The sequence below is a fragment of the Scyliorhinus canicula genome, chromosome 3, assembly GCF_902713615.1.
Source record: "Scyliorhinus canicula chromosome 3, sScyCan1.1, whole genome shotgun sequence".
Classification (NCBI taxonomy): Eukaryota; Metazoa; Chordata; class Chondrichthyes; order Carcharhiniformes; family Scyliorhinidae; genus Scyliorhinus; species Scyliorhinus canicula.
In genome coordinates this window covers 167,252,661-167,278,567 of record NC_052148.1, presented here as the reverse complement: position 1 = coordinate 167,278,567, position 25,907 = coordinate 167,252,661, and the positions used below count along the sequence as shown (strand labels likewise).

General features: G+C 50.2%; 1 protein-coding gene across 3 annotated transcripts in view; it reads left to right on the top strand.

The window, feature by feature from the left end:
• lin54 (lin-54 DREAM MuvB core complex component) overlaps window positions 1-25,907 on the top strand; it is a 107,809-nt gene that overhangs the window by 67,632 nt on the left and 14,270 nt on the right. For all 3 annotated transcript variants that reach the window (XM_038791682.1, XM_038791683.1, XM_038791684.1), the window contains exon 11: window positions 10,320-10,457. In XM_038791682.1, coding sequence (XP_038647610.1) covers window positions 10,320-10,457 — 138 coding nt within the window. The remainder of the gene's footprint in view (window positions 1-10,319; window positions 10,458-25,907) is intronic.

The window sequence follows — 25,907 nt, the reverse complement described above, 5'->3', positions numbered from 1 at the left end:
GCGGTGCACCGGAGGAGTGGAAGAAATGGGCGGAGGAGCAGCAGGCCGCTCTCCTCCGTTTTTTCACGGAGATGAAAGTGGAACTCTTAGAGTCCATGAACGCGACGGCCACCAGGTTGGTGGGAGCCCAGGCGATCCAAGAGGCGTCGATTAAAGATCTGCAGCAGGAGATGGCCGCGAGGGAGGAGGAGGCCACAGTCATCGGGGCAAAGGTGGAGGCGCACGAGGCACTCCACATGAAGTGGCAGAGCCGCTTCGAGGAGCTGGACACTCGGATGAGGAGGAAAAATTTGAGGATCCTGGGCCTGGAAGAAGGCCTGGAGGGGTCGGATCTCCCGGGATATGTGGCGGAGATGTTGAGCTCCCTGATGGGGGAAGGGGCCGGTCCGGCGCCCCTGGAATTGGAAGAGGCATACCGGGTCATGGCCAGGAGGCCTAGGGCAAACGAGCCCCCGAGGGTGGTGCTGGTGCGGTTCCAGCGGCTAAGTGATCGAGAGAAAGTCCTGAGGTGGGCTAAAAGGGAGAAAAGCAGCAAGTGGCAGAACTCGACGGTAAGGGTGTACCAGGACTGGAGTGCGGAGGTGGCAAAGCGGCGGGCCCGGTACAACCGGACAAAGGCGGTGCTGCACGCGAAAAAGATCAAATTTGGAATGTTGCAACCGGCGCGCTTGTGGGTCACCTACAAGGACCAACATCATTATTTCGAGTCCCCAGAGGAGGCCTGGACCTTTGTACAAGAGGAAAAGTTGGACACGAACTAAAACCTGGGAGCACCGGCGGTCGTAGCCGCCGGGGGACTCTTGATTGTGCAAGTGGCCCTTTTCTTTTTCAGGCCAGGTCGGAACTGGGTAACAGTTTCGTGGAGTGTTTGGGGTGTTTTTTCTCGAACGGTTGACTTTTCTGAATATTTTGAAGGTTTCGAGTTGTTGGGTGTTTCTGTATATTTGTACTGTTGAAATCTCTATTGTGGGTCGTTGGCTTCTTATGGGGTGTTTTTTCCCGTTTCCAATTTCCCTTAGTTATTTACCTCTCTTACCCTTTTTCTTTGGGTGCTTGGGGGGGTTTTTTGGTTCCTTTTTTTTTCTTTTCGGGTTATGGTTATCTGCGGTTATGTATACTGTTTGATGGAGGGTGATGGTTGGGCACGCGGTTAGTTGATAGTTAGTTAATTATTTTGTTATTTAAGTATGTAGTTAAGTATTTATGTATTTAGTTGCCATTGGGTATTTGTATTTATATCGTTAAGTTGGGGAGACGGGACGGGGGGGAGCGGGTTGATTATGCGGGTCTTTCTCGGGGGTTTTAAGGGGATCTTTCACGGGCGCAGATGGGGTGAACCGGGAGGAGTCGGAATGTGGCAGGAGCAGCCGGGTCAGCGGAGACCAGCTGACTCTCGGGAGTACGATGTGGGGTACATCGCGGCTAGGAGGGGTCCTAGCCAGGGGGGGGGGGGGGGGGGGGGGGGGGGGAAAGGGGGGGGGGACTGGGGGGGGGACACCGGGTTGCTGCTAGAAAGACCAGGGACGAGAAGGGGAGAGCCGGGGGGGGGGTGGGGGGGGGGGGGGGGCCATCGCTATGGGAAGCGGGTCAGAAAAGAAGGGATGACCCGGGGCGAGCAAGGGACAAGACATGGCTAATCGACAGGGAGTAGGGACGGGTCGCTCTGCGACCCGATTGATCACGTGGAACGTAAGGGGGCTGAATGGGCCGGTCAAAAGATCAAGGGTCTTCTCACACCTGAAGGGACTGAAGGCTGATGTAGCGATGCTGCAGGAGACTCATTTGAGGGTAGCAGATCAGGTCCGCCTGAGAAGGGGGTGGGTGGGACAGGTGTTCCACTCAGGCTTGGATATCAAGAACCGGGGGGTGGCGATTTTGGTGGGAAAGAGAGTGTCGTTTGTGGCGGCAGAGGTGGTGGCAGACAAGGAGGGCAGGTACGTGATGGTGAGGGGTAGGCTGCAGGGAGAGAGTGTGGTACTGGTAAATGTGTATGCCCCGAACTGGGACGACGCGGGTTTTATGAGGCGCCTGCTGGGCCTCATCCCGGGACTGGAGGCAGGGGGCCTGATCATGGGAGGGGACTTTAATACGGTGTTAGACCCTGGGCTGGATAGATCGAGTTCCAGGACGAATAGGAGGCCGGCAGCGGCAGAGGTGTTAAGGGGGTTCATGGAGCAGATGGGAGGGGTAGACCCATGGAGATTTGGTAGGCCTAGGGCGAGGGAGTATTCTTTTTTCTCCCACGTCCACAGAGTGTACTCTAGGATCGATTTTTTCGTATTGAACAGGGGGCTGATACCGAGAGTGCAGGACACGGAGTACTCGGCCATTGCGATATCGGACCATGCACCACATTGGGTGGACGTGGACATGGGGGAGGCGCGGGACCAACGCCCGTTGTGGCGCCTGGATGTAGGGCTGTTGGCGGACGAAGAGGTGTGCAGAAGGGTGAGAACGGGCATTGAGAACTATCTGGGTACGAATGACACAGGTGAGGTGCAGGTGGGGACGGTCTGGGAGGCCTTGAAAGCAGTGATTAGAGGAGAGCTGATCTCCATAAGGGCGCACAGAGAGAGGAAGGAGAGGCAGGAAAGGGAGAGGCTGGTGGGGGAGCTCCTAGAAGTAGATAGGAAATATGCGGCGGCGCCAGAGGAGGGGCTATTAAGGGAGCGGCGTAGCTTGCAGGCCAGGTTCGACCTACTGACCACTAGGAAGGCGGAAATGCAGTGGAGAAGGGCGCAGGGTGCGGCGTATGAGTACGGGGAAAAGGCGAGCAGGATGCTGGCACACCAGCTTCGTAAGCGAGATGCAGCCAGAGAGATTGGGGGAGTGAGAGAGAGGGGTGGGGATGTAGTGCAGAAGGGGCAAGAGGTGAATAGGGTCTTTAGGGACTTCTATAGGGAATTGTATAGGTCTGAACCGCCGAAGAGGAGAGGGGGAATGAAGAACTTTCTCGACAAATTGGGGTTCCCAAAGGTACAGGAGGAGCTGGTGGAAGGGTTGGGGGCGCCGATAGAGCTGCAGGAGCTAATTAAAGGGATAGGCCAGATGCAGGCGGGGAAGGCGCCGGGGCCGGATGGGTTCCCGGTGGAGTTTTACAGGAAATTTGTGGACTTGGTGGGTCCAGTGCTGGTGCGAGCCTTCAATGAGGCGCGCGAGGGGGGGGCTCTGCCTCCAACAATGTCGCAGGCCCTGATCTCCTTGATTTTGAAGCGGGACAAGGACCCGGTCCAGTGCGGGTCCTACAGGCCTATCTCCCTCTTAAATGTAGATGCCAAGCTGTTAGCAAAGGTCCTGGCAACCAGGATAGAGGACTGTGTGCCAGGGGTAGTCCATGAAGACCAGACGGGGTTCGTGAAGGGACGCCAACTTAACACAAATGTTCGGAGATTGTTAAATGTGATTATGATGCCAGCAGTGGAAGGGGAGGCGGAGATAGTGGTAGCGCTGGACGCGGAGAAGGCATTTGACAGGGTGGAGTGGGAATACTTGTGGGAGACGTTGGAAAGGTTTGGGTTTGGGGAGGGATTTATCAAGTGGGTAAAACTGCTCTATTCAGCTCCGATGGCAAGTGTGGTAACAAACGGGAGGAGGTCAGAATATTTTGGGCTGCATCGAGGTACTAGGCAGGGATGTCCCCTATCTCCCTTACTCTTTGCATTAGCGATTGAGCCATTGGCGATGGCACTGAGGGGTTCAGGGGGGTGGAGAGGACTGACAAGGGGAGGGGAGGAACATCGGGTCTCGCTCTATGCGGATGATTTGTTGTTGTATGTGGCAGACCCGGAGGGGGGAATGCCGGAGGTAATGGGGATACTAGCGGAGTTCGGGGACTTTTCGGGATATAAATTAAATCTGGGGAAAAGTGAGGTCTTTGTAATACACCCGGGAGACCAAGGGGAGGGAATTGGGAGGCTCCCCTTCAAAAGAGCAGTTAAAAGTTTTAGGTATTTGGGGGTGCAGGTGGCAAAGAACTGGGGGACCCTACACAAGTTGAACTTTTCCAGACTGGTGGAGCAGATGGAGGAGGAGTTTAAGAGGTGGGACATGGTGCCGCTGTCGCTAGCAGGGAGGGTGCAGTCAGTTAAAATGACGGTCCTCCCGAGGTTCTTGTTTTTGTTCCAGTGTCTGCCCATCTTCCTCCCCAGGGCCTTTTTCAAGAAGGTAACGAGTAGTATCATGGGGTATGTGTGGGCACATGGCACCCCGAGAGTTAGAAGGGTCTTTTTGGAGCGGAGTAGGGATAGTGGAGGGCTGGCGTTACCCAACCTTTCCGGATATTACTGGGCGGCAAATGCATCGATGGTACGAAAGTGGATGATGGAAGGGGAGGGGGCAGCCTGGAAGCGCATGGAGAGGGCGTCCTGCGGCAACATAAGCTTAGGGGCACTGGTAACGGCACCATGGCCGCTCCCTCCCACGAGGTATACCACGAGCCCGGTGGTGGCGGCCACCCTCAAGATCTGGGGGCAGTGGAGGCGACACAGGGGGGAAGTGGGAGGTCTGATAGGGGCACCACTAAGAGGGAACCACAGATTTGCGCCGGGAAACACAGGAGGGGGATTCCAGAGCTGGCAGAGGGCGGGTATTAGACAACTGAGGGACTTGTTTATAGAGGGGAGGTTTGCGAGCCTGGGAGAGCTGGAGGAGAAATTTGGGCTCCCCCCGGGGAACACGTTCAGGTACCTCCAAGTGAAGGCATTTGCCAGACGACAGGTAGCGGGGTTCCCCGCGCTCCCCGACAGGGGGGTGAGTGATAGGGTGCTATCAGGGGTCTGGGTCGGGGAGGGGAAGATCTCGGACATCTATAAGATTATGCAGGAGGTGGAGGAGGTACCAGTAGAGGAGCTGAAAGATAAGTGGGAGTTAGAGCTGGGGGAACAGATAGAGGACGGGACATGGGCAGACGCCCTAGAGAGGGTCAACTCGTCGTCGTCATGTGCGAGACTGAGTCTCATTCAATTTAAGGTACTGCATAGAGCCCACATGACGGGGACAAGGATGAGTCGGTTTTTCGGGGGTGAAGACAGGTGTATTAGATGTTCGGGAAGCCCTGCGAATCATGCACATATGTTTTGGGCATGTCCGGCACTGGAGGAGTTCTGGAAGGGGGTGGCAGGGACGGTGTCGAGAGTGGTGGGGTCCAGGGTCAAGCCAGGATGGGGACTTGCGATCTTCGGGGTTGGGGTGGAACCGGGGGTACAGGAGGCGAGGGAGGCTGGAATATTAGCCTTTGCGTCCTTGGTGGCTCGGAGGAGGATCCTGATTCAGTGGAGGGACGAAAGGCCTCCGAGTGTTAACACCTGGTTAAACGACATGGCAAACTTCATCCAATTGGAAAGGATCAAATTCGCCCTGAGAGGGTCGGTGCAGGGGTTTTCCAGGCGATGGCAACCCTTCCTAGACCTCTTGGATCAGAGATAGAAACTGAGGCCATGACAGCAGCAACCCGGGAGGGGAGGGGAGGGCGGGAGGGAGGGAGGGGGGGGGGAGGGGGGAAAACGACGAAGGAAGTACGGTAGCGGCGGTGGCACGGGCAAGGCCTGCCCGAGGACGCTGCTAGAAATGATAAGTTGGTCTGACTGTCGGTTCGCCGGCGGGGGGGGGGGGGGGGGATGCGCGGGTAGGGGGGGGGGGGGGGGATTCTTTTCTTTTTCTTGTTAAGTAGGGGGGTTTGACTTTGTTTTGTTATAATTTAAATGTAAATGTAGGGGGGGTTAAAATGTTTGTATCTTGAAAAATTCAATAAAAATTATTTTAAAAAAAAAAATAAAACTTATCAGTCTTCAAATTAAGCAAATAACATTTAGTGAATAATGAATATAAATATCGGAGGTTGTTCACTCTTCTACAACTATAACTGATAATTAGGTAAATAAGAAGTATAAATAATGTTTAACTACACGTGCCAACTATCTCTCTAACACTCTGTTATCTAGTCACTCCTGATATGAAGAGGCGGGAAGAACCTGAGTTCAGCTTATTATACATGGATCTGGTGCTGCCATCTAGTGGTTGTCTAGCACTATGATACAGTTGTTAACCCTTTACATACCAGAAGATATATACTGCCCGTGTTGGGTTTGCACATTCTCGCCGCGTCTGCAGGGGTTTTACCCCTACAACCCCAAGATGTGCAGGGTAGGAAAATTGGCTACGCTAAAATTACCCCTTAATTGGTGAAAAAAAAATGGGTTCTTTAAATTAAAAAAAAACTAGGTCTGATGCGCGGGTGAGGGGGGTGGAGGAAAGAGAGAAAATTAGAAAAATAGAGACAGTAAGCACGTATCCCAATGTGTTCCCACCTCCCCATCTCATCTCACTTTTTCTTGGGGCAAGTTGAGTGCTGATGGCCCCTGACCCAACAGTCTCAGAAAGCCAATTAAGAGAGCTGTTACCAGTGAAATCCCTCTTTTTCAATGGGAATCAGTTTGTGTTCCAATCTGGCAGTCAGAAGGAAATGAGAGCACAGCAGGAGGAGCTGCCTCAGTGAAACTGACAAATTGTGAAAGTTTTGATCAGTTAACACTGAACAGGTACAGAAATGCTTAAGTTGACAGGCTACTTTGCACAGCACTGATACTATCCAAGAATGCTATCATTGACTGGCAGGTATGTGCCAGCTAGCTGGAAGGCACATTGCCCTACCAGCCGTTGACCCACCCTCAATTGCCCGTTGCTGCTGTCAGCCTCAGAGCAGCATGGAAGCACTATTCTACTCCACACAGGGTACAGGGTTTCTCACATTAAATGCTCTAGCTGTCTTCTGAGCAGCCATGTGCCAATTCATAGGGAGAGAAAATGAGAACCAAGGTTTTGGATCTAACCTGATGTGTGAACACTTGAGCCTCTCACAGCAGCTTGCTGTTGGCATCTGCATACTTACGATGCCAGACTGCATTCATAGTGGAGCAGGTGGCTGTGCATTGCCAGTGCCTGACAAGGTGCCAGTCACTGGAGGCCCAACATTTCTCCCAAAAGAACCATAAAACCCATGTTCCTGATTCTTGCCAAGTTATGTGATCACCCCTCCTCCAAAGACTGAAATCAGGGAAGTGGGAGTGGTAGGAATAGCTTATGTTCAGAGGAGTGAGGGGCAACATTTGGATATGATGAATAATTAAGGATGCATGTGAGTAGGCAGATGGGGATGTGAAGTACATGTAAAGAGAGGAATACGAGGAGCTGCAAAGTGTGTCACCCTGAGGCATCCTGTGCAAGAGTGGTGGGCATGTCAGAGGGTGGAGCTTGCAGCTGTACTGTATTACTGTGGCCTTCTGTTATGCCCTGCTGATGTCCAGACTGTTTGACTTCTGTCGCGATACATTTAAATAATGCAGGAGGCCAAGAACAGAGCGGTTCGGCTGGGGGGGGAGGTGAGAAATTAAAATGACAAGCAAAGTAGAAATCCCAAGAAATATTCAGATTCCTACCTTACTATTGGGTGGTATTGAAATAGGACTGTCTAACTTTCTTCAGCTAAATTGAGGTTTGTTGATCTGTTTAGTTTGGCTTTGCTCTTCAAATCCATTTAGTGAGATTCAACTCCTATTTCACTTTCAAAATGTCCCTGGTTTTGAAACAAAATCATGTATAGTAGTAGGTGTTGGCCTCCATTGCCCTTCAAATTAATTATTGGTGATGAACAACATTTATGCATGCTTTTGCAATGAGCAGGCTGTTTGGCTGTCGAGACTTCACTACTAAACCTGACGCACTTCTACATCTATAAATTTGTTCTTTCTATTACTTGTTAATGAATTGTAATTCAAAGTGTTGACGCTATCTGATTTTCCTGTTGCAATTCTTCTTCTTCCCACCACAAGCTCCCTCTCCTCATCCAAACAAGATGATGTTGATTGTAATGCCCTTAATGCTGAGCAAGCGACATTAAGCTGATGCCACATAAACCATCGATCAAACATTATGCATTATTGTTTTGTGCTATTGTGAACAAGCGTGTAATTATCCATCTTTATCTTCTATGTACAAATATTTTATTACAAAATACTTTGCCCCATATGTACTTTAGCATCCATTTTCTGTAAATAAAGCACGGATGAGATTTCAATTTTAAGAACAGCAGCACGAGTTTAAGGAGCGAGATTGAGCGGGAGCAGTGAGACGGTAGTGAGAGTTTGGAGAGTGAATATGAGAGGGACCAATCAGAGTTTAAAGAGCGAGTCTGAGGGGGTGAAAGAGTCTGAGGGAGCAGTGAGCTTAAAACAATATTTTTATTAAGATGTTTTTCAATGATAACACCACCACCACAACCATATATTTTTAAAAATATTTTTATTCTCCATTTTCACATTCTCTTCAGAATTTACACCCCACCAATAAACGGTAACAAATACAATGTCAATCCCCCTATCAACAACAAACCAAAATTGATGATGAGGTGGCCTTGGATCCTTTTGACTTGAATGTTGAGGCACCTGGACTGGATGAGATGTGTCCAAAGGTACTGAGGGAAGGTTGAGAGTTGAAATTGTAGAGGCGCTAACCATAATTTTCCAGTTGACCCGGGGGTGGTGTCTGCCGACTGGTGAATTGTAAATGTTACTCTCTTGTTCAAAAAAAATCAGTGTAAAGGTAAACCCAGCTACTACAGGCCAATCAGTTTAACTTCAGTAGTGGGGAAACTTGCAGAAACAATTCATGTTGAGATAAAGTTAATAGTCATTTGGACAAATGTGGGTTAATGAAAGAAAGCCAACATGGACTTGAGGGAAAATTGTGTTTAACTAACGTGCTGGAGAGTTTTGAAGATGTGACAGAAGGTTGATGAGGATAACGCAGTTGTCGTGGTGTGGATGGACTTCCAAAAGGCATTTGATACAGTGCCGTACAACAGACATGAGCAAAATCATAGCCGATGGAATAAAAGGGAGAACAGCAACATGGATATTGGCTGAATGATAGGAAAAGGAGTAGTACTTAATGGATGTTTCTTGGACTAGAAGATGATTATAGCGGAATTCTCCAGGTGATGGGATCCTTGCTCTTCCCAATGTATATTAATGACCTAGACCTTGATGTAGAGATTCAAAATTTGTGGGTGGTACGCAACTTGGAAGCATTGTGAATTGTGAGGAGGGTATTGTAGAACTTTGAAAGGATGTGAGCAAATTGGTGGAATGGGTGGACGAGTGGCAGATGAAGTTCAAAGTGGAAAAATGTGAAGTGATTAATTTTGTGAGGAAGAACACAGACAATATAATATAAAGGGTACAACTCCAAAGGGGGTACTGGAACAGAAAGACCTTGATGTATATGTGCATAAGTCATTGAAGGTGGGAGAATGGTAAATAAAGCATACAGTATTCTAGACTTAACTGATGGGGTCATAGAATACAGGAGCAAGGAGGTTATGTTGAACCTGTACAAGACATTAGTTTGGCTTCCGCTGGAATATTGCGTCACATTTGGAAACATGTGAAGGCATTGGGGAGAGTGAAAAAGATCCATGAGAATGGTTCCAGGGATGAGAAACTTCAGTTATGGCGATCGATTAGCGAAGTGCTTGGAGAAGTGAAGGCCAAGAGGATATATAGAAGGATTCCAAACCATGAAATGTCTGGACAGAATAGATACAGAGACACTGTTCCCATTTGTGAAAGGATTACAAATGAGTGGGCACACATTTAAGACAATTGGCAAGAGGTAATGGTGAAAAGAGCACAAACGTTTTCACAGTGAGTGGTTAGTATCTGGAGTGCATTGCCTGAGAGTCTGGTGGCAGCAGGTTCAGTCCAGGCATTCAAAAGGGAATTAATTATCTAAAAAAGAAGAATGTGCAGAGAAGGCAGGTAAATAGTGCTAGGTGAATGGCTCATTCCAAAATCCAGTGCAGAAACGATGGGCTGAATGGTACCCTTTGCACGATAACAATTCTGTGATTCCAGAAGATGGAATGGTAAGGCATTTGTTGAGAAAAGCAAGTAAAGGTCGAGACAGTGGGCAGCTCTATGGCAGGCCAAAGTAGTTCTCTGGTTTGGTTTGGTACTTTCTGCCGTTATGAAAACATTCCCCCCCCCCTCCACTTTTTTATTTAAACCAAGCATTAACAAGGACAGTTGTAGGATAATGTCACAAACCCAGCTGTGTCTGAGCTCTTGGTTTAGTTGAAGTCTGTATTTTAGCTGTGTGCTTGCTCACAATACCATATCGAAAGATTCTTGCAATGTTTTAGTGGCGTTGGTGTGTAGCATTTTTGATCGCAAAACATAAAAAGGGCATGGCACTATTTTTGTTAATTTGACTTTTTACTATAAATCTGGATCTCTAAATGTCCTAAAATCATCTTTCCTTTCCAGGCATGTCTTGACAGAAATCCAGAAGCATTTAAACCGAAGATTGGGAAAGGAAAGGAAGGTGAATCTGATCGACGGCACAGCAAAGGATGTAACTGTAAAAGATCAGGGTGTCTGAAGAATTATTGTGAATGCTATGAGGTAAGAATGATATTTTGTTCAGGGCATTCACTTTGTGTATGTTTATGTTTACTTGACGAGGAAACGAAGTCCAGAACTTTCCCTTATCTGCCTGAGATTGATTATTTTAAAATGAACAAATTTGTTCTCCTCCCACTCCCCCCTTTCAAAATGCCAGTCCTAAATTTACCTTTCAGTAGTTTGAACCTATTCTTTATCAATCGACATTATTTACTTTTAATTAAATCCTTGAAAAAAATCTATTAAAAAATCATTACTCCGCTTCAGTACGGCATTGTAAGCAACACAATACACTTACAAAGAATAAGATTTACAACTGAATCACCCATAGATGCCCAACGATGTCACATGCAATCTCAGTTCTAGACTCCAGCATATTGCCGGATGTGCTTGTTTTCCTTGACCTAAACTAGACATGGTTCTCCAAATGCAATCTAACCAGCATGCTATAATATTTGTATAATTTTCTATTTGACTGTTTTGGCCATGTATTTTTAAAAAATTTATTAATAATCTTTATTGTCACGAGTAGGCTTACATTAACACTGCATTGAAGCTACTCTGAAAATCCCCTAGTCGCCACATTCCAGCACCTGTTCGGGTACACACGGAGAATTCAATGTTCAACTCACCTAAAAAGCACGACTTTCGGGACTTGTTAGAGGAAACCGTTGTTAAGGAATGGGTTAAAGAGACATTCCAATTAGATGTTTCATTGATGTCAAGTATACAATAATTGACACTGCTATGTGAAGAGGCTGCAGGTGGCCCTTGTTAGCATGTGGTGTGGTTTTGTTCAGAGTCTGTTCAAGGAAAATAAAGGTGTTTGTGAAAAGGAGCAGAACTCTTGAATCTTTACTCAACAGCCGGAAACTAACAACCGGAGAACCCGGAGGAAACCAAGCAGACACTGGAAGAACGTGCAGACTCTGCACAGATAGTGACGCAAGAAGGAATCGAACTTGGGACCCTGGCGCTGTGAAGCAATGGTGCTAACCACTGTGCTACCGTGCCGCCCCTCCCAATTTTTTTTTCTAATTAAGGGGCAATTTAGTGTGGCCAATCCGCCTAACCTGCATATCTTTGTGAAACCCACGCAGACACGGGGAGAATTTGCAAACTCCACAGACTGTGGGCCAGGATCAAACCTGGGTCCTCGGTGCCGTAGACAGCAGTGCTAACCACTGAGCCACCATGACACCTGGTTTTGGCCATGTCGCAGCTGTGGTTGCTGTTCTCTCTTGGTTGGAAGTGTTGAGTCTATGAAGGCTCTTGAGTGTCTCCTGCAACTACATCCCTCCTCATTCAGCAGCACTTATGGATTATATAGGGCACTTGTTTTCCTAGCTTTTGCAGTACCTTGAATCCATTTGCATTAGCCATTGTTATTTTGCCCACTCCTGTCTAACTCTATTTTTAATTTGAGTTGCCTCCTTTGATTCGCCAACTTCTGCTAGGTTGATATCATCTGCAAATTCAATCAATTTTTCTTTTCCATGGACTTCCGGTTGGCGGCATGTAGAAAGCGGCCGCACACAAGGCAGCTCTCACCCAGGCATTTTGTTCTTTATCTTTTCTGCCCGGTTTTGAAGGGTGTTGGGGTGATAATTTAAAATAACTTTATGGGATACAGCTCCCATATTGTGGAAATGCCACATTATTTGCCAGGGAAATGCCAGGGAAATCAAGGTCAAAGAAGCCAACAAGCAAACAATCGTCATCCGATTCTGAGACCTCTCGAGGCTTGTCGATTGATAAAATGGCACGGGCCACTGACAAAGCTACGGTTACCTCGTTGACGATAGAGATGCTTACGGGCATCTTTGCTGAGGAAATAAAAAAATAATGGCAAACCGTCTCCGAGGACCTCCATAATTCAATTAAGACCCTCCCTCCTATCAGATCAGCGCTGGCAAAACGGTAAAGGCACGTGACACATGAGAACTAGGAGCAGGAGTAGGCCATCTGGCCCCTTGAGCCTGCTCCGCCATTCAGAGAGATCATGGCTGATTTTTTGTGGACTTGGCTCCATTTTCCGGCCCGAACACCATAACCCTTAATCCCTTTATTCTTCAAAAAAAACTATCTGTCTTTATCTTAAAAACATTTAATGAAGGAGCCTCAACTGCTTCACTGGGCAAGGAATTCCATAGATTCCCAACCCTTTGGGTGAAGACGTTCCTCCTAAACTCAGTTCTAAATCTACTTCCCCTTATTTTGAGGCTATACCCCCCCTAGTTCTGCTTTCACCCTCCAGTGGAAACAACCTGCCCGCATCTATCCTATTTATTCCCTTCATAATTTTAAATGTTTCTATAAGATCCCCCCTCATCCTTCTAAATTCCAACGAGTACAGTCCCAGTCTACTCAACCTCTCCTCATAATCCAACCCCTTCAGCTCTGGGATTAACCTAGTGAATCTCCTCTGCACACCCTTCAGCGCCAGTACGTCCTTTCTCAGGTAAGGAGACCAAAACTGAACACAATACTCCAGGTGTGGCTTCACTGACACCTTATACAATTGCAGCATAACCTCCCTATTCTTAAATTCCATCCCTCTAGCAATGAAGGACAAAATTCCATTTGCCTTCTTAATCACTTATAAACCAACATTTTGTGACTCAAGCACTAGCACACCCAGGTCTCTCTGCACAGCAGCATGTTTTAATATTTTATCATTTAAATAATTTCTCTTGTTATTCCTACCAAAATGGATAACCTCACATGTGTCAACATTGTATTCCATCTGCCAGACCCTAGCCCATTCACTTAACCTATCCAAATCCCTCTGCAGACTTCCAGTATCCTCTGCACTTTTCGCTTTACCACTCACCTTAATGTCGTCTGCAAACTTGGATACATGGCCCTTGGTCCCCAACTCCAAATCATCTATGTAAATTGTGAACAATTGTGGGCCCAACACTGATCCCTGAGGGACACCACTAGCTACTGATTGCCAACCAGAGAAACGCCCATTAATCCCCACTCTGCTTTCTATTAATCAATCCTCTATCCATGCTACTACTTTACCCTTAATGCCATGCATTTTTATTTTGTACAGCAACCTTTTGTGTGGCACCTTGCCAAAGGCTTTCTGGAAATCCAGATATACCACATCCATTGGCTCCCCGTTATCTACTGCACTGGTAATGTCCTCAAAGAATTCCACTAAATTAGTTCGGCACAATCTGCCCTTTATGAACCCATGCTGCGTCTGCCCAATGGGACAATTTCTATCCAGATGCCTCGCTATTTCTTCCTTGATGATAGATTCCAGCATCTTCCCTACTACCGAAGTTAAGCTCACTTGTGTATAATTACCCGCTTTCTGTCTACCTCAGTGGTGTCATGTTTGCTAATTTCCAATCCGCCGGGACCACCCCAGAGTCTAGTGAATTTTGGTAAATTATCACTAGTGTATTTGCAATTTCCGTAGCCATCTCTTTTAGCACTCTGCATTCCATCAGGGCCAGGAGACTTGTCTACCTTTAGCCCCATTCGCTTGCCTCAGTGATAACAATCATCTCAAGGTCCTCTCCTGTCATAGCCTCATTTCTATCAGTCACTGGCATGTTATTTGTGTCTTCCACTGTGAAGACCGACCCAAAAAACCTGTTCAGTTCCTCAGCCATTTCCTCATCTCCCATTATTAAATCCCCCTTCTCATCCTCTAAAAGACCAATATTTACTTTAGCCACCCTTTTTTTTTGTTTATATATTTGTAGAAACTTTTACTGTCTGTTTTTATATTCTAAGCAAGTTTATTGTCATAATCTATCTTACTCTTTATTGCTTTTTTTAGTAGCTTTCTGTTGCCCCTAAAGGTTACCTAGTCCTCTAGTCTCCCACTAATCTTTGCCACTTTGTATGTTTTTTCCTTCAACTTGATACTCTTCCTTATTTCCTAAGGTATCCATGGTCGATTTTCCCTCTTTCTACCATCCTTCCTTTTTGTTTGTATAAACCTTTGCTGAGCACTGTGAAAAATCGCTTGTGAAGGTTCTCCACTGTTCCTCAACTATTTCACCATAAAGTCTTTGCTCACAGTCTACCTTAGCTAGTTCTTCTCTCATCCCATTGTAATCTCCTTTGTTTAAGCACAAATAGTGTTTGATTTTACCTTCTCACCCTCCATCTGTATTTTAATTTTCACCATATTGTGATCGCTCCCTCTGAGAGGAGGAACAGTCTCGACAGTCCCACAGTGTTGCAAGATATGGAGAATTTTAAAATTCTGCGTGCCAAAGTGAGCAACTTGGGCAATTGCTCCAGGAGGCAGAACCTCAGAGTCGTGGGACTTCTGGAGGGAGTGGAGGGCCTGAACCCAACTGAATATATGTTGAAGATGTTTGGGAAGATGGTTGGGGGGTGGACGGGGGGGTGGACAGTTGTCCCCTTCCAAGCTGGATTGGGCCCATTGCTCGCTCCGTCAGCCTCGCCAAGGAGAGCCATCACAGGCAATTATCATACGGTTCCACAGTTCCATATCCTGCAACCCCAGGGACAGCAGCCCAGGATAGGACGGCTCCTTTTTCCTCACAAAATCCTGGACCTGTGGGTACCTAACCCCTGGGCAACTCTTATTCTTCCTCCAGGTTGTACAGCTTCACGAATCTGCACCCTATAAACAGATTGCCCAATCGCTCAATCCCTGCCTGCCGCCACCCCTGAAACCTCCCATCCAGGAACCCCCCCCCCCCCCCCCCCCCCCCCCCCACAACCAACATCTGGTTGTCAAAGATCGGTGCCCACACCGAGGCACTCTCCAATCGCAAATGTTGCGTCCATTGCCCCCACACCCTTGAGGCCAACACCACGACTGGGATCACTGTGTCTGGCCGGCAGGAACGGCAGAGGCGCTGTCAACAACTCCCTGAGGCTCGTTCCCCGACAAGAAGCCGTTTCCATCTGCCCCCATGCTGACCCCTCCCCCACTACGATTTCATGATCGTGGCAATGTTCGCCACCCGGTAACCCCAGTAATACTTCATGGTGTTCAGCAGTGCCAACTCTTCTCCTCCTCTTCCCCCCCCCCCCCCCCCCCCCTCTCCCCTAACACCTCCCTCCTGACCTGTGGGGACTTCCCAGTCCACATAAACCAGAGATCAGCACGTTGACTTTTTTAAAGAATGCCTTTGAGACGAAGATTGGGAGGTTCTGAAACACAAGAAATCTTGGCAGCACTTATTTTTACTGTCTGCACCCATCCTGCCAGTGACCATGGCAGTACATCCCACCCCTTGAAGTCCCCCTTCCCGGTTTGGGGTATAAACGTTTACCAGAACCACTGGTCACCCCTCCTGCTTCCCACTGATCATCACGAACCCCACCCCCCTTCCACAATATTCCCCACCTCAAACGCCACCTGCTTATTCACTAGGGCTGCCACCCTCCCTCGTCTTGGTTTCCAGTCCCGAATGGAACACTCGTCCCACTCTTCCTTTCCTCAGCCTTGTCTGATCCCCTATCTTTGTGTGTCTCCTGCAAAAAGGTCACATCTGCCTTCAGACTCTTCAAGTGCGCAAACACACGTGGCTGTGTGGCTAGCCCATTCAGCCCTCTCTCGTTTCCCCCTCCCGTACACTCCTATCTCCTGACAACACCCCACTTCATTCCAATGACTAGACCGCTCTGTTAGCATGGTTGGCCCCTCCGAAGGCCTCCACCCTCCCTAAACCCCCATCCATACTCCTCTAAAGAAAAGCAAAGGATGTAGTCCCTCCCACCGCCCCAATGTTCCCTCGTGAACAGCCTGCCCTCCAAAAACCCTGTCATCAGAACAAAGGAAACATTTCAAAGGGAAGATTATTCAGAAAACAGACACACTGTCAAACTCCTCCGAAGTTTAATGTCCTCAATCTCCTCCCAGTGCATTGTACCCCAGGAACTCTTCTGGCGTGCTCAAATAATACTTGTGCTTCCGGAAAGGCTGGGTATACCACTCCGAACTTCGGCTCCTTCTTACAGGGCAGCGTTGACCCAGTTAGACCCGATTAAACCCTGCCCTCCACTTCGCCAGTTCTGCTCCCAAGTCCTGGTACACCCGCAGCTCGTTCCCTTTCCAGGTGCACTTCTTCGCCTGCCTCGCCCATTGGAGGACCTTCTCCTTATCCAGAAGGTGGTGCAACCACAACACCATAGCCCTTGGCAGCTCGCCTGCCTGCGGACTCCTCATCAGCGCCCTGTGCGCGCAGGCAACCTCTGGGGGCTGGTCAAAGGCCCCCTGCGCCATCAGCTTCTCCAACATTTTGACCACGTACATGCCGGCCTCTGCACCTTCTATGTCTTTGGGCATCCCCGTGATCCTCAATTTATGTCTTCTGGAGTGATTCTTCACCTTCTCCTTCAGCCTCTTTTGGGTCTCCTGCATCACCCTACCTCGGCTACCAACGAGACCAACAGCTCCTCATGCTCCCCCACTGCCACCTTGCTTTCTGGATCGCCCGACGCTGCATCTCTCTCTATCCCCGATTTAATTGGTTCCACCACTTTGGCCAGGCCTTCTAAGGGCCTCCTTTCTCTGCTGGCTGAACTTTGCGTTTAGAAACTCCACTGGCTGCTCCGTTGACCACTGGGTAGGCAGAGCAGCCCCTTTGCCCTCCGCCATCTTATCCTCCCATGGTGTGGTGCACCATGAAGATTCTCCTCTTCTGGCACCTCTTTTATTCTCGCCCCACTCCTTGTTCTTGGATCCATCCACCAGCCACACCAGAGGCTTCAACAGGCATTCCTGCACCACTTGCCATCAAGAACTTCACCTTTCGCGTGGGGAAAAGACCAAAACATACCACCTTGAATGGGAGCCACCAAATATGTGACCTCTCACTCCAAGGCTGGCACTGGAAGTCAATACCTGTACATTTTAAGTAGTTGTGGGTGATACATTTGGTGCAAATGGTGGACTCTGGTCCTGGGGTTGGGGAGGGGGGGGGGGGGGGGGGGAGGGGGGTGGTCCAATTTGGCTGCTCACTTGGAATGTGAGGGGATTGAACAACCCTGTGAAGAGATTGAGGCTATTCACTCATCTGAAGAGTGAATGCTGATGTGGTTTTGTTGCAGGAGACCCATTTGCGGGTCAAAGACCGGACTTGGCTACCGAATGGTTGGGTGGGTCAGATATGTTCCTTTTGGGATTTGATGGTGGGAGTGGGGAGTGTTAATAAATAGCAGGGTTTCTTTCTCAGCTGTTAAGATCCTGTGAGATCCGAATGGGAGACACGTGATTATCAGTGGATCTTTGGCGGTCCTAGTGAATGTGTGCTCCGAATTGGGGTGATACAGCTTTTATTAATAAATTGCTGGCCTCTATTCCTGATTTTGATTTACATCAGCTATTCTTGGAGGGAGACTTTAATTGAGTTCTAGATCCTAGGTTGTACCGATCTGTGCCCGAGTCTGATTTCTTCAGATGGGGGAGGGAGAACTGTGGCAGTATTTACATACCTAGGGATAAGGATTTTTTGTTCTTCTCCCACGGAAATCAGGTTTATTCTCGACTAGACTTATTTTATGCTGGGTAGGTGTCTCCTTCCTGGGATGAAGAAGGCGGGTACTCAGCAATAGTCATCTCAGACCATGCTCCACATTTTGTGGATTTAATATTTCAGCCAGATCCCATTCAATGCCCACCATGGAGACTGGACACAGGGCTCTTGGCAGATACAAGTTTTTGTGTGCGCATATCCTCCACTAATGGGGGAGTACATTAGGTTCAACAAGAGAGACTCTGTCTCCCCTTCTACATTATGGGAGACCCTTAAGGTGGTCATCAGTGGAGAGATAATTTATTTTAAATCACATAGAGATAGGTCTGGGAGGGTGGAGTGGAAGAAGCTGGTAGACTACTTCCTCGAGGTGGACTGTCGGTATTCGATTGCTCCTACACCGGAGTTGCTGCCGTGTACGAAGAAATTGAAAACAGAATTTGAGCTACTCTCAACGAGTATGGCAGGGGGTCAGCTGTAGCACTCGAGGGGGACTTTTTTTTTTTTAATAATTTTTATTGAGAAATTTTGATTTTATACAACATTGACGCACCTTAGTAAAATACCGAAAATAACAATAATATTAACAATCATATACATTCGCCCCATCCCCATGAACAACCCAGCATTTTAACAACAACGCATATTAACACACTATAAAGTTACAGAATAAACACTACAATAATGCACCCCCCCCCCCCGGTTGCTGCTGCTATTGATCCAGTTACCTATCTCTGAGCCAGGAAGTCCAAAAAAGGCTGCCATCGTTTATAGAACCCTTGTATTGATCCTCTCAGGGCAAATTTGACCTTTTCCAATTTTATAAATCCCGCCATGTCACTGATCCAGGTCTCCACACTTGGGGGCCTTGCATCCTTCCATTGTAACAGAATCCTTCGGCGGGCTACTAGGGACGCAAAGGCCAGGACACCGGCCTCTTTCGCCTCCTGCACTCCGGCTCTACCGCAACTCCAAAAATCGCGAGTCCCCACCCTGGTTTGACCCTGGATCCAACCACCCTCGACACCGTCCCCGCCACCCCCTTCCAGAATTCTTCCAGTGCTGGGCATGCCCAGAACATATGGGCGTGGTTCGCAGGACTCCCTGAACATCTGGTGCACCTGTCCTCACCCCCGAAGAACCTACTCATCCTAGTCCCGGACATGTGGGCCCGGTGCAGCACCTTAAATTGGATGAGACTAAGCCTCGCACATGAGGAGGAAGAGTTGACTCTCTCCAAGGCATCCGCCCAAGTCCCGTCCTCTATCTGCTCCCTGAGTTCCTCCTCCCATTTAGCCTTCAGCCCCTCCACTGACGACTCCTCCACCTCCTGCATTACCTTATAGATGTCAGACACCTTCCCCTCTCCTACCCACACCCCCGAAAGCACTCTGTCCATCGCCCCCTGCGAGGGCAGCAAAGGGAATCCCTCTACCTGTCGCCTAGCAAACGCCTTTACCTGCAGGTATCTGAACATGTTCCCCTGGGGAAGGCCAAATTTATCTTCCAGTTCCCCCAGGCCCGCAAACCTCCTGCCAATAAACAGGTCCCTCAATTTGCTGATGCCCGCCCTTTGCCACCCCCTGAATCCCCCATCCGTGTTCCCCGGGATGAACCGATGGTTGCCACCCAGTGGAGCCTCCATCAAGCCCCCTGTTTCCCCCTGATGCCGTCTCCATTGTCCCCAGATTCTTAGGGTCGCCGCCACCACCGGGCTCGTGGTAAACCTCTTAGGGGAGAGCGGCAACGGTGCCGTTACCATGGCACCCAGGCTCGTACCTCTACATGACGCCATTTCCATTCTTTTCCACGCCGCCCCTCCCCCCTCCATCATCCATTTACGCACCATTGACACATTGGCTGCCCAATAGTACCCCAGAAGGTTGGGCAGTGCCAGCCCACCTCCATCCCTTCCTCGCTCCAGGAACACCCTCCTCACTCTCGGAGTCCCATGTGCCCACACAAAACTCAGAATACTGCTAGTCACTCTCCTAAAGAAGGCCATGGGGATAAATATGGGCAGGCACTGAAAAAGGAACAAGAACCTCGGAAGCACTGTCATTTTGACGGACTGCACCCTCCCCACCAACGACAATGGCAGCATGTCCCACCTCCTGAACTCCTCCTCCATCTGATCTACCAGCCTGGTAAAGTTATGCTTGTGGAGAGTCCCCCAGTCCCTGGCCACTTGCACCCCCAGGTACCTAAAGCTCTCCCCTGCCCGCCTAAGCGGGAGCCTACCAATTCCTTCCTCCTGGTCTCCAGGGTGCACCACAAACACCTCGCTCTTGCCTAAGTTTAATTTATAACCTGAGAAGGTCCCAAACTCGGCTAGTAACTCCATCACTCCCGGCATCCCTCCCACCGAGTCCGCCACATACAGTAACAGGTCGTCGGCATACAACGACACCCTATGTTCCTCTCCACCTCGCACCAAGCCTCTCCACCTCTCTGAATCTCTCAATGCCATCGCCAGCGGCTCGATTGCCAGTGCAAACAACAAGGGGGACAAGGGGCAACCCTGCCTGGTCCCTCGGTAAAGCCGGAAGTACTCCGACCTCCTCCTATTCGTAGCCACGCACGCCATCGGGGCCTCGTATAACAGCCTTATCCATCTAATGAACCCTTCACCAAATCCAAACCTCCCCAACACCTCCCATAGGTACCCCCACTCCACTCTATCGAAGGCCTTCTCCGCATCCAGTGCCACCACTATCTCTGCCTCCCCCACAATCGCCGGCATCATAATGACATTCAGCAATCTCCGCACATTCGTGTTCAGCTGCCTTCCCTTCACAAAACCTGTCTGGTCCTCGTGCACAACCCCTGGCACACAGTCCTCTATCCTGGTGGCCAGGATTTTTGCCAGCACCTTAGCGTCCACGTTGAGGAGAGATATGGGCCTGTATGAACCACACTGCTGGGGGTCCTTGTCTTTCTTTAAAATTAACGAGATCAGCGCCCGTGACATCGTCGGGGGCAAAGTCCCCCCCTCCCACGCTTCATTGAGTGTTCGCACCAGCAAGGGGCCCACTAGATCCACAAACTTTTTATAAAATTCCACCGGAACCCATCCGGCCCCGGTGCCTTCCCTGACTGCATCTGCCCGATCCCCTTAACTAGCTCCTCCAGCTCAATCGGCGCACCCAACCCCTCCACCTTCTCCTCCTGCACCTTCGGGAAAGAAAGCCCGTCAAGGAACCTCTCCATTCCCCTCCTCTCCCCCGTTGGCTCCGACCGGTACAGTTCCCCGTAAAAATCCTTGAAGACCTCATTCACCTCTACCCCCTTCCGCACCACATTCCCACTCTTATCTCTCACTCCAGCAATCTCCTTAGCCGCATCCCGCTTACGCAGCTGATGAGCCAGCATCCTACTCGCCTTTTCACCATGTTCGTACACTGCCCCTTGTGCCTTCCTCCACTGTGCCTCCGCCTTTCTAGTGGTCAGCAAATCAAATTTAGCCTGCAGGCTGCGCCTCTCCCCCAACAGTCCCTCCTCTGGTGCCTCTGCATACCTCCTGTCCACCTCCAGCATCTTTCCCACCAGTCTATCCCTCTCGCTCCTCTCCCTGTGTGCCCGGATGGATATCAGCTCCCCACTAATTACTGCCTTCAGGGCTTCCCAAACCATCCCCACCTGAACCTCCCCCGTATCATTCACCTCAAGGTACCCCTCAATACTTGCCCGGACCCTCCTACACACCTCCTCCTCCGCCAACAACCCCACATCCAAACGCCACAATGGACGTTGGTCTCGCACCTCTCCCATCTCCAACTCTATCCAATGCGGAGCGTGGTCGGAGATTGCAATGGCCGAATACTCGGCCTCCTCCACTCTCGGAATCAGTCCCCTACTCACCACGAAGAAATCTATCCGAGAGTAGATCCTATGTACGTGGGAGAAGAAAGAGTACTCGCGTGCCCTCGGCCTTACAAACCTCCATGGATCCACCCCACCCATCTGGTCCATAAACCCTCTCAGTACCTTGGCCGCCGCCGGCCTCCTACCCGTCCTAGAGCTGGACCGATCCAGTGAAGGATCCAACACCGTATTAAAGTTCCCCCCCCTATGATCAGACCTCCCGCCTCCAGATCCGGGATCCGTCCCAACATACGCCTCATAAAGCCCGCATCGTCCCAATTTGGGGCATACACACTAGCCAGTGCCACCTTCTCTCCTTGTAGCCTGCCCCTAACCATCACATACCTACCCCCCTTATCCGCCACCACCTCCGATGCCTCAAACAACACATTTTTCCCCACCAGAATCGCCACTCCCCGGTTCCTCACATCCAACCCCGAGTGGAAAACCTGCCCCACCCATCCCTTCCTCAGGCGGACCTGGTCCGCCACCCTCAGGTGGGTCTCCTGAAGCATTGCCACATCCGCCTTTAGCCCCTTCAGGTGAGCCAGTACCCTCGACCGCTTCACCGGCCCATTCAACCCTCTCACATTCCAGGTGACCAACCGGATCAGAGGGCGTCCCGCCCCCCTCCCCCGTCGGCTAGCCATAGCCCGTTGACTGCCCGCCCCAGGCCAGCACCCCCTGCTCGACCCCGTCCCCATAGCGACAACCCCTCACCTCTGTCCCCCCAGCCCCCACCAGCTCCTTCTTGACCCTACCAGCAGCAACCCGGTATTCCCCTTTCCCCCCCTCCCTTCCCCCCCCAGGCTAGGAACCCTCCCAGCCGCGAACCGTCCTCCATTGTACTTCCGTGGGTCAGCTAACTTCTGCTGACCCCGGAAACTCCCGCCAATAGCCCGACCCCTCCCGAAGTGGGATCATCCCCCAATCTATCCCTCCTCCAGGCACCGCTCCAGCGCGGGGAAGAACCAGTTAAGGCCCCGCCTCCCCCGTCACCATCTCCACCCCCCAGCCCCGCAGCACGGGAAACCAGAGGAAAGCCCGCGCTTTTGCACTGCCCCACCACACCCTTCCGACGCAGCTCCCAAATATCAGCCCCACTCCATACCCCAACTCCGGCATAGAATACAACATACCCCCCCCCCCCGACCCTCCCCTCAAGATACACAGCCCAGACAATGTCCCACAGCACAAAAACAAAAACATAGCAGAACAACCCCTCCGTAAATAACCATATCAAAATTGCAAAAGTACTAAAACAAGAAGAAAACAACAGAAGAAAAAGAGAACACAGCAACAGCAGAATCCAGCACTAATATCTTACAGCCGACCTCGCAACCCCCAACCCCTAGTTCAAGTCCAGTTTCTCCGTCCGCACGAAGGCCCACGCCTCCTCCGGGGAATCAAAATAATGGTGCCGGTCCAAATAGGTTACCCACAGGCGCGCGGGCGGCAACATTCCGAACTTTATCTTTTTTCTATAAAGCACCTCTTTCGTCCGATTAAATCCGGACTGCCGCTTAGCCACCTCCGCACTCCAGCCCTGGTAGATCCGCACTACCCCATTCTCCCAATTGCTGCTCTTCACCTTCTTGGCCCAGCGCAGCACGCACTCCCGATCACTGAACCGGTGGAACCTCACCAGCACCGCACGCGGGGGTTCATCTTCCTTGGGCCTCCTGGCCAGCACCCTGTGCGCTCCCTCCAGCTCCAAGGGCAGATGGAGAGATCCGGCCCCCACTAGCGAATTCAGCATTACAGCCACATAGGCTGTCAGGTCCGATCCCTCCAGCCCCTCTGCAAGGCCCAAGATCCGCAGGTTTTTCCGCCTCGTGCGGTGATCCAGCTCCTCAAAGCGTTCCTGCCACTTCTTGTGGAGTGCTTCGTGCCCCTCCACCTTACTCACGAGGACCACGGCCTCCTCCTCTCGTTCAATAGCCTGCGTCTGCAACTTCTTGATGGCAGCACCCTGGGTGGACTGAATCTCTGACAGCCTTCTGTTCGTTTCCTGCAGAGAGCTCAGTACTTCATCCTTGAATTCTTTAAAGCAGCGCAGGAGATCAGTTTGTTGTTCCTGGGCCCAGAGTCTCCATTCCTCTGGAGCTCTGTCGGTGGCCATCTTGGATCCCTTCCCCCGTTTTTTCTGAGGAGCTGCTGCTGTTTTTTCCCCCTTTCCACTCCGAGTTCGAGTCATGGACTGCAGGGAAAGTCGTTCAGCACACCTTCCCCCACCGGGAGACGTCGAAAAATTTCCGTTTTGGGCTCTCAAAAGAGCCGAAAAATCTCTTTAAAACGGGAGCTCCCGAATGTGTGGCTTACTGATCCATCATAGCCACCGGAAGTCTCGAGGGGGACTTTTTATGAACATGGGGAGAAGGAGAGGCGTCTCTTAGTGCATCAGCTGAGGCAGCAGGTGGCATCCCAGGAAATAATTCCGGTATGGGACTCTGTTGGCTAACAATGAGGTTGGAGCCCAGCTTTCCAGGGGTGATATCGGAGGAATAGATGGGCTTTAAGGCTTGGCAACGAAGGCAGCACGGTGGCACAGTGGTTAACACTGCTGCCTCATGCCGCCGAGAACCCAAGTTCGATCCCGGCCCCTGATCACTGTCCATGTGGAGTTTGCACTCTCCGTGTCTGCAGGGGACTCGCCCTCACAACCCAAAGATGTGCCTGGTAGATGAATTGGCCACGCTAAATTACCCCCTGGGGGGAAAAAAAGAATTGGGTACTCTAAATTTATAGGAAAAGAGGTTCAGGAACTGTCGGCCAATATATGCCGTCATTAAGCATCGTACAGTCCCCTTCTCCAGTGACCGATCTGGAGGTTATTATTTCATTGGACACTGAGAAAGTGTTTGATAGGGCCATGTGTGTCTTTGTCATATGTGCTCAATGCAAAACTTTGGATCTCACACATGAAGAGGTCAAGTTTGTCTTGCGTAAGGCCTCACTCCCCCCCCCCCCCCTTTGAAATGCACCACCCAGCTCCTCCTCCCAATTGCTCTTTATCTCCTCCAGCAAGGCCGCCTACCTCTCCTTCAACTGCCTTCTTGCCCTCCCCTATCCTCAGAAACTATCCTTTCCAGAAAAGAGTGGGGGGGGGGGGGTAACCACGGAAACGTGGCCAGCTCCTTCCTCTCAAAACTCCTGACCTGGAAGTACCGAAACCCATTTCTCTTTGGAAGCTGAAACTTGCCTACCAATTTCCCCAGCTCTGCAAATCTACCCTCCACAAACCAGTCTCTAAATCTATCTATCCCCTCCCGTTCCCAGACCCTATATGTCGAATCCAACCTGCTGGAATAAATCTATAAATTCCCTCTATCAGTGCCCACAGCGACATTCCATCTAGCTTTTTGCCTTAACCGATTCCAAACTCTTGAGGCAACAAGTACTGGACTTGTGGAGTATTTGGCCGGCGAGAACAGAAGCGGAGCCATCACCATTGCCCTCACTCGATCCTATACATGAAGCTTCCTCCATCCGCCCCCCAGAACAGACCCATCCTCCAGGACCCATTTTCGAACGTTGTCAACATTTGCCACCCAATAATCGATCATGAAATTCAGCAACGCCAACCCCCAGACTGCCTGTCCCTCTGAAAAAGGCTCTCTGGATCCAAGGCACCCTGCTTGCCCACACAAAGTCCAAAATCATCTTAATAACCTTTCCAAACAAAGAATTAGGTAGGAAAATTGGGAGATTCTGTAAAATAAAGAAACTTTTTGGAAGGATCATAATTTTCACGGTTTGACCCCACCCTGCCAGCGATAACGGGAGAACATCCCACCTCTTTAAATCCTTCTTCACCCCTTCTACCAGGTTGGCCACATTCAACTTGTGCAACAGAGCCCAGCTATGTGCCAATGAGAATGTGAAGCAAGCATGGCGGGTTTTATTAAGCTAGAGAAGGTCAAATTCGCCCTGAGAGGATCGATACAATGGTTCCTTAGGCGGTGGCAACCTTTCCTCGACTTTCTGGCTCAACGATAGGGTACTGGGTCAGCAGCAGCAGCAACCGTGGGGGGGGGGGCGGTGGTGGTGATGGTGATACATGCGTTTACAGGGTTTGGGGGGGGGGGGGGTGATACATGCG